General features: G+C 52.1%; 1 protein-coding gene across 1 annotated transcript in view; it reads right to left on the bottom strand.

Annotated features, from left to right (window-relative positions):
- DPP6 (dipeptidyl peptidase like 6) overlaps positions 1 to 13,346 on the bottom strand; it is a 510,008-nt gene that overhangs the window by 210,845 nt on the left and 285,817 nt on the right. Inside the window, exon 6 of the mRNA XM_006143805.1 lies at positions 5,287 to 5,339. Within this exon, the coding sequence (XP_006143867.1) occupies positions 5,287 to 5,339 (53 nt within the window). The remainder of the gene's footprint in view (positions 1 to 5,286; positions 5,340 to 13,346) is intronic.

The raw sequence follows: 13,346 nt of genomic DNA, 5'->3' as shown, positions 1-13,346 counted from the left end.
ACACGACTGCAGAGCTTCCGCTCTGACCCCTGCTGAGAGGGCTGAGCGCGGTGCTGAGCAGGGCATCCACCAGACCACACGTCTCCTCCTTGAGCGGGGAATGCCGGTCTACAAAGTGAGAGTGCAAGTCCAGACGGAGGGAGGCTGTGTCTGTCACAGGTACAGATGTGACTTTAGAAAGTCCGCTCCAATTCTACAGGAATTCCTTCAGTTCATTAACCAATTAATTCCTAATTAATAGGGATTCCTTTAGAGTTATATGATTTAGGAATATAATTTCTGTGCACTTTTGGTTGGTGCCTGAAAAATACCAGTAGACAGGTGAGTAAAGTTGAGGGAGACTAGCCACAGCCACAGAAGAAGGCCTGGCACAGTGTGTGTGTGCATCAGTATACATATGTGTGGACAGAGGTGTGTGTGTGCACATCAGTATACATACGTGTGGACAGAGGTGTGTGTGTGCATCCGTATACATATGTGTGGACAGAGGTGTGTGTGTGCACATCAGTATACATACGTGTGGACAGAGGTGTGTGTGTGCATCCGTATACATATGTGTGGACAGAGGTGTGTGTGTGTGTGTGTGTGTGCATGCATCAGTATAAGTATGTGTGGACAGAGAGGTGTGTGTGTGTGTGCACATCAGTAATCATTGTCAAAGAAATTTCTTAAAGATTAGTGTTTTTACAATATATCAACTTTTTTTCATTAGGTAATGAATTGATCACTACTCAAGATGAAATGTATACAATGAACATTAAATGAATTTGGGGCTAAATAAATATATGTGTGTATGTGTGTGTGTGTGTATGTGTGTGTATCAGTATACATATGTGTGGACAGAAGGGTGTGTGTGCGCACATCAGTATACATATCTGTGGACAGAGGGCTGTGTGTATATGTGTGCGCATCAGTATATGTTTGTGTGGACAGAGGGGTGTGTGTGTGTGTGTGTGTGCACCAGTCTATGTATGTGTGGACAGAGGTGTGTGTGTGTGTATGTGTGTGTATCAGTATACATATGTGTGGACAGAAGGGTGTGTGTGCGCACATCAGTATACATATCTGTGGACAGAGGGCTGTGTGTATATGTGTGCGCATCAGTATATGTTTGTGTGGACAGAGGGGTGTGTGTGTGTGTGTGTGTGCACCAGTCTATGTATGTGTGGACAGAGGTGTGTGTGTGTGTATGTGTGTGTATCAGTATACATATGTGTGGACAGAAGGGTGTGTGTGCGCACATCAGTATACATATCTGTGGACAGAGGGCTGTGTGTATATGTGTGCGCATCAGTATATGTTTGTGTGGACAGAGGGGTGTGTGTGTGTGTGTGTGTGCACCAGTCTATGTATGTGTGGACAGAGGTGTGTGTGTGTGTATGTGTGTGTATCAGTATACATATGTGTGGACAGAAGGGTGTGTGTGCGCACATCAGTATACATATCTGTGGACAGAGGGCTGTGTGTATATGTGTGCGCATCAGTATATGTTTGTGTGGACAGAGGGGTGTGTGTGTGTGTGTGTGTGCACCAGTCTATGTATGTGTGGACAGAGGTGTGTGTGTGTGTATCTCAGCTTGTAGTCTACTGTTGCTTTGAGTTTGCCAGACCTCAAAGTGCCCGTGCTACCCAGTGGAGAGGTCTGGCTTCTTTTCCTTAAAGTGGATGTATGTTAAAGACAGGGGCTTTCAGAATTATCCTAACAGGTATGAGAGCACAGAGTAGAAATACACACATGTACACAAAATGCACGTAGTTTTAGGGCCTCAAGCCAAAGGCAAAACAAATTCAAGAAATAAGTCATGCCAGGAAAATGTCAAGTAGCAGCCAAGTCTAGAAAACAACTTGTTTGGAAACACAGTGGATCTTTGACAGAGATGTCACTGGCTACAGCCTCTGCCGTGAACGATTGCTGTATTTCATTGAGATTTTGACATGAAAACTTTGAGTGAAACATTATATGTTAAAAACAACTTTAATTCTGTGCAAATAAACGCATTTGCATAAAAGAGACACGTCCTTTAAGAATATAATTTTTGAAAGCTTGATATGTAAAAGTCCAACAAACCTACTCTTAGGTACTAGATATTTGAATAAAGGAAAATTCCAGTGCTTTGGGATTTTCGTTGTAATTCTAGCCACTACACAAAAAAGAACCCTGCCTGGCTGGAAGCTCAGAGGCCGCGAGGAGGGCGCTAACAGCACAGGGTGGAGGATGTAAGAGGGAAGAGGCGTGCCCTCCGGAGTTCTCTCCTGCCACTTGCAAAGACGAAGACCAGAAACAAGAGGACATTGAAAACTTAATCTGCACCTTCTCTGTGACTGATTAGAGCCTGAAGACAAGAAAAAACTCAGGATACACTGACTGATAGTCCCACCCTGAGAGCTGCCCTGGCTTTCTGTGGAAGAATTATCGGGGAGAAGAGAGGACAGAAAAGGTAAGGCAGGACTATGTGAACAAGGCTCAGACCCGTGTCTTCAGAACAATCAAGAATAACTCTTCACCTTTTCTGTATGAATGGTGTAAATCTGAATATTTCATTGGAGATTTCCTTTTAGAAGACAGCGGTGCTTTTCTCTTTACCCAAAGCCCACCTAGCACGTAGGTCTGGCCACACCCGCTGCTGGGCAGAGCTTGTGCCCAGGTGACTCTGGAGGGGTCAGGAAATGCATCTCAGGGGCCCAAATTGCAAATGCTCTAGGCCTAAGAGATTGTCCAATTAAAAAATTCTCCTGTCTCATTCACATGAATAATATTTTGACAATCCTTGACATTAGTTAATTAATTTCCCATACATGATCTAGGGTAGACAGGAGGAGTTTGGGAGCTCAAACCATGCCACCAGGGAGGCTGTGCCAGGCTGACTGGGACAGGGTCAGGCTCGACTTCTGGCTTCAGAGGTGGTTTCTGCATGAATGTAACAGCAACACACACATCTGCCACCGTAGGAGGTCCTCAGAAAGTAAACAGACTAGCTCTTGGCTGAAAGTCTTTATGGCTATAGCATTATTCTTGTCGTTGTAACATTTTACCTTAATTTGATTTAACCCAAAGGATCTGTATTGAGTCAGCAGGAATCTATTGAATAGCAGGAAAATCATGATGCAGTTTTGCATAGAAAAATAGAAAATTCGTCACGACTTCCCTGACAGCCTAACAGCGTGGGGTGGGGAGTTGGCAGGGCTCGCGCTGGGAGTTTAGTTCCTCTGTACCCCAGCTGGGAGATGCCGGTCAGGTTCCTTAACCTCTCTGAGCGCTCACTTACAATGGGGCTGAGTGCCTTTCCTGCAAGGTGGCCATTCCGGGTGAGGTACGTGAAGGCCGATCAATAACTGACGGCCAGTCCATCGCTGTGGTTATTGTGAAATGCCAAGATCAGTCCATCACAGGTTGGCGTTCTCACGAGGCTCCGGGTGTCTGGGTCCAGAAACCGAGTCTTCAACCCAGGCTCCCCGGCCCTCAGTCCTGCCGGCGTATTGCACGGCTCCTGTGCCCGCTCGCGGAATCTGTTCCGCCTAAGTTCTGACCGATGCGGTAAAATATTAACACAATATGTTAGATATAAACTGCTTTTAGAGTTTTGAGTTTTACAAATTTATATAAGCCAGAATGAAGTATCCATCATCCACAGCAAATTCTATTACTCCCAGAAGGGGTAGATAAATCTCAGGGCATAATTACATTCCTGTCTGCCATGACCTTTGAAGATGTATATCTGCTTGAAAAGGATAGAATAATTCCTCTTTACTGAGGAACGTTTGGGTTTCTATTGGAAATAAGCGCTTATTGAAAAAGGCTGTGGACTCTCTATTTTCGGGTGTAGGCCCTTGTCAGTCTCTCTGGGCTTGCTCTCCCCAGTAACCTATAGGAGCCCCACCTGCTGCACAGCATGTGCCGAGGCTCACGGGAAATGGTGTGCTCTGTTTGTTTTCCAAGCGCGTGCCCACGCTCCCCTGGGCTGAGTGGGGACCAGCACGTGCCCACGCCATGCTGCTGTGACCATTCTCCTGTGGAGTGGAACAATACTCACAGCAACTCCTGCTGCTTATTTAAATTTCCAGGGAAAATCAGGATGCCTGAACCCAAACACTCACAGGCACCTGCACACCACCAGCTACGTGATCCAATTTCCTTTAAACATTTCCTGAGCCCTGACCTGCGCAGGGTTGGGATAGGAGCCCGGGAGGATGGGGACAAGAATGAGGTCCAGGGGGGAATTCTAAGAGAGTGGGGAAGAGGGGAGGGGAGAAGGGAGAGGGAGGAGGTGAGAAAAGGCAAGAATAACAGTGAAGCACCTGCTGGACTGCCCTGGTCCTGAACTCCCTTTGATCTGTGCCCGAGTCACTCATGCAGCGGCCCCACACTTTAACCCACGGATCCGAAGATGCAGCGGCTGGCGATGCATCCCGAGGATGCTGGGTGGGGATGCCCGAGTCACTCATGCAGCGGCCCCACACTTTAACCCACGGATCCGAAGATGCAGCGGCTGGCGATGCATCCCGAGGATGCTGGGTGGGGATGCCCGAGTCACTCATGCAGCGGCCCCACACTTTAACCCACGGATCCGAAGATGCAGCGGCTGGCGATGCATCCCGAGGATGCTGGGTGGGGACCACAGCATCACTCTGTCCATCCCACACTCTCACTTCCGGGTCTCGAATCATGCAGTCCTGACAGGCAGGACGTGCTCAGCGCTGTAATCCAAGGCTGAGAAGCAGCCCTGCGCCCAACTGCAAGTGCGACCTAGACTCCCAGGGGCACAGGTCAGCTCAGCAAAGACCACGGGGCAGGAGCCCGCACGGCACCACCCGCGGCTGCGGGCAGAGGGCAGCTCTTGCCCCTCTGGCTAAGGCTGACACCCACCCTGACCCGCTCAAGGGCAGTTTACGTGGGCTAGCTCTGGGTTTGCTCTGGATGAGGTGGTAGAAGGAGGAAGGCTCCCGTCACGTGGATACACCCAGGTGCCCTCCTGGGGCTCCAGGTCCAGTCCGTTACCTGAGACAGGCCTGCACTTGATCGCAAAGCACAGGGAAACCTTGCTGGACTGAACCTCGAGGGTCCAGGCACCTGCGCGGGAGGTGGGCAGTCATTCTCGGAGGGGCTTTCCACACAGGCCAGCAACAGACTCGAGTGGCCTCTGACTCCCCCAGGTGGAGCCTGGGGCGGCGTCGCAGAGGGGCCATCATCAGGACCCTCTGTGTGCCCTGCCCTGGGCAGGCGGTGCTGATGTTCTTGCCTTTGTTCTGCAAATTTGTAATGAAAAGAGCAGGAAAGAACAGTCTTACCCATGAGGAATTCTGCTCAGGACATAATATCCAGTATAGGAGTGTCGATATATCTGAAACAGACAGGAGAGAAAAAAACAAGCAAGCTTTGAGACAGAGGCTGTGACTATGGTATTTTCAAATCACCCAACCCCAACAAATGTCAGTGACCAACACCAGCTGACCCGAGACCTGAAGGCAGGGCACTTGCTTACTCAGAGTTAATACGCACACTGCTGACCTCATCGTTCGCAGAGGTTTACAGGGCAGCCAGAGGCCTGCTGGCATCTCCATTGCCACCGGCTGTGATGTGACTGGGGCTCAGATATCCGGCTTAACCAGATAGAGCACAGAACTAACAGGACACCTTGGCCTCTGGAGACGGTCACAACCAGCTGCACTCGGAGAGACACGAGTCCTGGCACTGCTGGAGCCCCCTGCAAGCCCAGGCGAGGCATCACCAGAGCCCCATGGCTTGTCCTCGCTGAGTTTCAGGTCTGCAGACAAGACAGGCTTAGCTGGGCAGACTATTGACCCTCTCTATGACCAGCTGGATGCCTTTACACGTTTAAGAACGTGAGCATCAAGAACTCGCTGCAAGAGGGAGTTGGAACAGCATGGTTTTCAAAACAGAAGCAGGGCTAGCTGTGACCTCACGGTCAGGGAGCTAAATCCTGGATCGCTGGCCGCGGTTTCAATCCCAGCTCTAGCGGCTTGGAAACTTGCCAGGTGCGTGCCCAAGATCTCAAAAGTCTGGAGAACTAGAGAAGGGATTAAGGCACGGTCATGGGGTGCTTTCTCTCTCTCTGGCAATTAGAAAAATAAAATACCAGAAGTAACGAAAAGCACAAACAGCATTTCCGAGTGCCTGAAATCCCCCAGTGTGGGTGCTGCTTCCTCTTCTTCCTTTTCTAAACGTACAGCTTCACTGAGATCAAATTCAGCCCATCAAAGCATACATGTGAGTAATTTCATAAAGTCGCGCAACTCTCCCGACAGCCCTGGAGTCGTCCCCACTCCTAAGCTCACCAGCAGTCACTCCACCCCTCCGCACGGCCCACAAGCACTAGGTGGCTGGCAGCCTTTGTGGGTCGGCCGAGCCCCGACATTCTGTGTGAATGCGATGTGAAGACAGGCGTGACTTTGTATCTGGCTTCTTTCACTCAGCATGACAATGTTTCCACGGTTCAGCCACGTAGCATGTAGCATGTAGCATGTAGCAGTACTTCATGCCATGGATGCCTCTTGATCTCCTGAGCCAGGGCCTTACTCCCCAGCCCACAGACACAGTGAGCAGAACATGCGAGATCCCAGAGAATCAGAGCAGGGCAGCTCGAGGGGCGCTGGAGTTCCGGACAGAGGCCCTCCCCATATACGAAGCGCAGCGGGACTCGGGGTGCAGAGAGAAGGGGATCTCCATTCCTGTTCCTCGATTTCCTTGCTGTCCATGTGCAATTGGTCACCAAGCTCCACTGGCCTTTGTAACCTTGGGACGGCTCTCACAGCATTTCCCACCACCGTGCTGGCCCCTGCATGCCTCAGAAGCCACAGTGTCCTCCCGCCTGGCTCTTCCCGCTCGTCCGTGCCTGAACGGATCCTTCCTAACCCCGCGCTATGCTGGGAGCAGTGAGAAGGATGGCTACTGCTCTGTGGCCATGACTGGCGCACAGTTTTGGAGCGAGCCCCAGGTTCGAGTGCTAGCCTCCTCCTCACAAGTGGGTGAACTCGAGCAAGTTACTTTTCTGAGCCTCAGAATCTTTCTACATAAAACTTTCAGGGGTAGGAGCTGTGTGCAGTTGCTAAGGAAATGTAAACCATGAGAAGGACAATGGATAGTTTCATCTCAATCTTGAGGAGCCCCGAGACTTGCTAGCGCTGTACAGAGTCCATGAAACTGTCCTCTTCTGGGCTCTCGAAAATGGGAATTCTGCTAAGAACTGCAGTCCGGCTGGCCACTTCTTGGAGATGGTGGGCATGAGAAACAGCTGACAGTGCTGCCCGGGGTCCCGTTGGGCCAGGCGCCGGCTCAGCTCAACGTCCCAGTCACTGGGGTGTTCCAGTCCCCAGGTCGGCCCCTCATAGCGGGAGCTGCCTGGGACTCCAGGCTGCGATTTCTGCTGCTCCAGGGGCCTCTGCAAGCCCCTTCTTATCTCGCCCTCTAATTCCATCCAGGGAGGAAATGAAAACTACCAGAAGGTGCAGATGAGCCAGAAGTTCCTCCCAAGCCCGGATGAGGGCCGCACGGTTATACACGAGATTTAAGGAAGACACGGTAACGCGGTGTGAGAGAGCTCACCGCGAGGAAAAGACAGACGAGGAGAAGAAAATCAAGGAAGCCTTGGAGGCTAGACGGCTAAAAAGTCATCTCAGTGAGGTATCAGAGATGGTAAGGGAAAAAACTAGAGCCTGAAGGAGAAAATCTAAAACACACGGAGCTGGGGAATGTTGTATTTCTTGGCTTTAAAATGAGAGAAAATGTGAAAATGAAGTATTTGCTCAGGGGGCGAAACTCCTCACAATTCCAAAGCGTTCCATTAGCAGATAAAAAGGAAATTGCATTGGGCACCAGGCTCACCACCAGTCCAGCCCTCCTTGGAAATTACATGGGTCAGCCCCGAGGAGGGAGAGAGAAAGCAGCCCGCCTCCAAAATCCAGGCCAGGTTTTGTGGACCCTGGCAACAGGACCCTTCCGGAAGGTAATGCCTGTCTTCTGTGCCCCACAGGGGCAGCATGCACAGTGGAAAGGCCTGCGGTCTAACATTCTTGTGTCACCTGCTCTGCCCTGATAACCTTTTAAGAGGGCAGAGATAAAACAAGCCTGAATTCCAGGGGCCCTCACCCCTGCCATTGATGTGGGGAGAAGTGAGCCAGGAAGCACCTAAAATAGAAACCAAAACTCACACCCAAACAAAAAACCCTGCACTTCTGGAGCCGGATGTGGTGCAAGGCTGACCCGTGGGAAGGTTGCCAGTTCACACCCCGAGACCGCCCTGAGTAGGCCAGGCTTTTCGCTGGAGCTCCTGAGGCCTGCGCTGTCTCTGGCCCACTCCCAGGCTGCAGGCCCAGCTGTAAGCCAGCGTGGAAGCTGCACCGGGATCCGGAGTGCCTCCTCTCAGGCAGAGGGTGCCGAGCCCCGTGTGCTAATGAGGAATCTGACACACGCTTCTCACACCCCGCTGAGGTACTTTGTCATCTCGTGAACTTAGGCCCCTTGTAATGACATGCAGTGAAAATAAAACAAAACAAAAGCAAAACTAGAAGACCCCAAATAACTAGGCACAAATTGAAATAATTAAAAGTCGAGGTGTTTCGTTCCTGTGATTCGAGGTGACGCAGTGTAACCGTGTGCGTTTGCCCTGGTCATCCGCCCCCTTTCCCCAGTACATGGGGCGATGTCTTAGGGCCATAGTCTCGGGAAGGGTTAAAATATATCTAGCTTTCAGATTTCAGACACAAAGGTAATCAACAAACCCTTCGGTTTAGTAACTATCTCATCTCTAGTCCTGGAATAATTGGTCTCCCTTGAAAATTCTTGAAGAGAGTAGGAAATGGTGATTTTTCTCAAACCTGCAGCCTCTTCAAATAAGAATCTCTTGGTGTGCCCTCCAAACCACTGCCAACCCTGTCATACTTCAATTCATTCTTTTGTGACCAACTTGTAAGTCATTTACAGAAAATGTTTCCTCTGCCCTCTGTGTCCTTCACACACGCTGCTTGGAGAGATGGGTGCTGTGAGCTTCTCTGAGTATACAGACAGGAGGTTGCCATGAGAAGGCATCTAAATACTGCACACGGCTCAGATTTCAGAGCTGAATGGTAAAAATTTCAGTTGTGATTCCCATTAGGTTTCCAAATATCCATTTTAAGAACATAGCCAGCGTAATCTGAATAACCTTTTTTCATTTCCCTGGTCCTCGCTCAGACGTGAGGTTCAGATCACCGTGCCCAGTGTCTGAGGCCCTGCGTCTGTGGATGAGCGAACCAGCCACGGCACTGCCGGAGGGAATTCCAGGGGCAAGCCTCACCCAGCCTGGAGGACATGTCCCTGCTGCCCTGCCTCCTTCCCAAGCTCGACACACCTGGCCCTCCACCTGGCTGGCCATGAGGACCAGGCGCCCGGCTGCCACCTCGTCCTGGCAGCTCATACCCCACCTCACTGCCCGCACCGTTATTTTGTCAGATCTCCTGCCGACTCAGTCTCGGCTTCACCCGAGAACACAACAGCTCCTCCTCTCCTGCACATGCAGCCCTCAACACCGGCCTGTGGGGGGGCAAGATGACAAGCGTAACGCTTCCTCACATCGTAGACGCCCTTGAGATTTTTGGAACATTTTTCTACGTCCTTTAACTCTCCTGTGGTTGGAGCAGCTGCTCCTTGCTTTGTCTTTGATTATTTTTAAATTTTGCCAAAGGGTGTGTGTGTTCACTGGAGAGAGACAGAAAGTCAGACAGAGAGAGAACTCCATGGGCATGGTCACGCTGCAACCCCTTCCCCGCCGTTTCTCCACCTGTTGGGTTCGGGACATGCACACATGTTGCTGGATATGGTTTTCAAGTTGCCGGGGCCAGGATTTGAACAGTGGAGTCGGCCATGTGGGATCTGGGGCCGTAACCCCTAGGTCACGACCCTGTCCTGCTTCATCTTTCACATTAAGAAACTGAGCTGAGATGCAAACTGTCTTTGATGTGCAAGCCATCTTTTCTTAACTAGCCAGAAATGCCCTGATAGACCCATTTTCAAGACAGCGAAACTACAATGAAAATTACTTGGGGAAGACAACGCTAAAGCCACAGCTAGCTTACCTACTGAAAGGGAATAATTCTCAGCCGGTTGAAATCAGGGCCTCAGAGAATGGCCCAGGGTCCACACTCGGGGCAGAGGGACAGAGTGAAACATGGACAGAAATGAGGGCGACTGGGAGAGGCCACAGGGGCAACATATGCCCCGTGCTCCAGGACTGAGCTGCCCAGCCACACGCCTGGCACGGTACCTGCCCACGGACAGTTTCGGAGCCCTTGCCAGTATATGAAGTGACTTCAAGTTCATGGGCAAACGGATTACACAAAGTTTATTTTATTGCAAAAAAGTTTGAAATCCACGCATAGTTCTGCCATAATACATATTTTCCATGAACTTGTTGAAGACCCCACACCCTGGCCTCATAGCCATGGAGAAGTGGACTGTGCTCTCTTCCAAGGACAGACCAAGAAGACGGCTGGAGACACCTGGCCCGTCTTTCGGGTAGGTGGCGTTCATGGATCGGGGCTCTCAGGTGGCACTCAGTCTCAACACTACGATGACAAGCAGCTATGTGCCCTCCTCCGTGCGGCAGCGCATTGGAAACACCATGCTCACATGCACCAGGCTCTGGTGACCTGCCCCAGCAAGGTCAGGGGTGAAAGGGGCAGGCAGGGCAGCATTAGCTTGTAAAGAGTTGGGCAGGACGAGAAGGCCAACGAGGTCCACTTCCACGACACTCTCCTGGTGCTCTTCCACGGTCCCTTCTGGGACTCTGGCCTGGAGGGAGGCAGCGAGGTGCTCAGGCCATGGCATCATACAGCCCTGAGCTGCCAAGGGAGGGCTAGAGGCTACTGTGCTGGGCACAGGTGGGTTGAGAGGTGCCTGGAGCCCAGGAGCAGCGATGGAGTCTGCTATAAGCTTGAGGAAGATGGTCACGAGGGTAGTGGAGCCTCCGAATATCCCAGCTGGTGGCTGGGGCTGCTCTGATGGAGGGAGCGGTCATCCCACATGGCCGCATGGTCAGGGTGCTGCAGTTCGAGTGGATGGTCAGCAGGACCAAAGGACTGGCTTTGCAAGCCCTTGTGACACCGCCCAGCAATGCTAATTTTCCTGGGAAACCCTGAGGCCAGTCTGACATCTCCTGTAACTCGGGCTGGTCAGCGATACCACGTGAACACTTCCTGCATCTAGTGGGCAGCTACAGTGTGCGGGCAATGCATCAGTACAACAAACCAGCAAGGTGTGACCTCTGAAAAAGGAAGTAGAGGGCCAGCAGGTGGTGTGGTGGTTAAGGCGCTGGATCCCACATGGTCTGCTCTGTGGTTTGAGCCCCAGACCTGGAGATTTGAAAACACGCTGGGTGCATGGTGACCTAATTTGAAAGCTGGGTCTTTACGGAGGCAGTCAAGGTAAACTGAGGTCACCAGGCAGGTGCTAAGCCAATATGACAGGTGTCCCTGTAGAAGGAGACGTCTGGGCAGAGACAACCCTGTAAGAGGGAAGCCCATGTACGAGACGCATGGTAAACATCACATGAAGACAGAGGACGGGCCATGTACCTAACAAACCAAGGAGCACGAGAGGCTGCTGGTAACCACCAGCCATCCAGAGGGGCAAGGATGGAACGTGCCTTACGGGTCCTGGGTCATGGTCCTCAGGACACCCTACTCTGGACTCGGAGCCTCCAGAAGCCGGAGATGATGGATTTCCGTTGTAAGCCACCAACTTTGGGGCTCTGCCATGGAGTCCTAGGAACCTGTTAGCCACAGCTGCGGTGAGCCGGGGTCCGCATTCCCGAGAGCGCGTGGCACTGTGACACCAGGGATGAGCACGTAGGCTCTGTCCCAGCTCCCAGGCGCCTTGGAGCCACGGCTTTGAGAAGCACTGCCGGCAGGGCATCCGTGGCTGATACAACAATGTTCGAGCTCGTGGAGGGGTAGTGGGCCGATTATGACTCTGTGAACAACGGTCAGAAAGTTGGTGGTAACCCTGCCATGTCGCCTTGCCATGACATTAACGCAAGGCTATGCTGACACCGTGCCCCAGTGCCACGCACGCCACGACCCTACCCATCATGCTCTTCGTGGTCATCGTGGAATAGAGGAGGTGTGATTCTCACATGCTCTCAGCAAGAAGAGTCTGTGATACGCAGGGGGTGTCATGGGGTCGTTAAACACCCTCCCGGGGACCATCAGTCCACCCAGGGGACTTGCAAATAATCTCCCTCTCGCTTGTTTCCTCATCCGAGTCAGAAGTCTGTTGACCGCCTGGACCATGCCGGAGCCCATGGCATCCATTTTAATGGGAAAAAATACAGAATTAAGAAGCATCTTCCTGGGAACCAGCAGTTAGCGTAATGGCTATGTCGCTGGACTCCCACGTAGTTGACCGTGGTTCGTGTCCCGGACCCGGTGGCTTAAAACTCACGCCGGGCGCGTGTGCATGCATGCCCAAGATCCCGAGAAGAGAATGGAGGAGAGGGGATTGCAGTGTGACCATCCCCCCAGGGGGTGATTTCTCGCTTTCTGTCTCTATGTCTCTCTCTGTCTGTCTGGCGAGCGCACGCGCCCTATAGCGAAAATCTCTCCAAAAAAAAGAAAAGAAGCATCTTCCTTTGAAATCACCGGTAAGAGCGTGAAGCCAGCGTCCCACCCTCTAAGCATCGGAAATACCCCTGGGCTCCCTTAGCGGTGTGCCGTGGCGCGCACGCCCTGTCCGGTGACCCGCCTGGTTGGCAATCACCGCCATCCCCCTTGGTCCTTCCCCGTTTATGGCTTAACCCTCCCAGAGCGCGATCAAGATTACGGCGTCAGCATGAGTCCCACGTCTCCTCGGGACTGGAGCCTCTCCGGGGCCCTCTTTCTTCTGACTTCTGATTCGAGAGGCCCTCGCTGCTCGCTGTTATTCCTCCGACGTTTTCTCCAGCCTTCCCCGCCCGCCCTGATGCAATGGCTTCTCGTGTCTCCAGCCAAACGAAGTCAACTGCTGCTTGTCATGGTCACATGGTCAGTGCCACGCGAGGCAGAGGCTGGGGGAGGAGGGAGTTGGACTCCGTAACTGTTTATGAGGGGCAGGGAGTACACACCATCCAACCGTCTCAAAATGCTCCGAGGGTCCTGGTTTTGCAGGTACGAGACACACAGGTGCGACGCGTTCCTCACTGCCGTCAGTCAGAGTCCATCCTCTGCCCTGAGCAGTGACCCTGAGTCCTTCAAGTGCCCACTCCTGGCTTCTCGTCTGACTGCTCCCCAAACAGATCTCCCCGTGACTCAGCGCCAGGCTGGTGGTTCTCGTTAGAGGCCTTTCTTAACTTCCAGACGGCTGCAGCCCAGCCGGCTTC

The sequence above is a fragment of the Tupaia chinensis genome, unplaced genomic scaffold (assembly GCF_000334495.1).
Source record: "Tupaia chinensis unplaced genomic scaffold, TupChi_1.0 Scaffold000110_1, whole genome shotgun sequence".
NCBI lineage: Eukaryota > Metazoa > Chordata > Mammalia > Scandentia > Tupaiidae > Tupaia > Tupaia belangeri.
The sequence above is the reverse complement of the archived record's forward strand: the minus strand, read 5'-3'. Positions and strand labels throughout refer to the sequence as shown.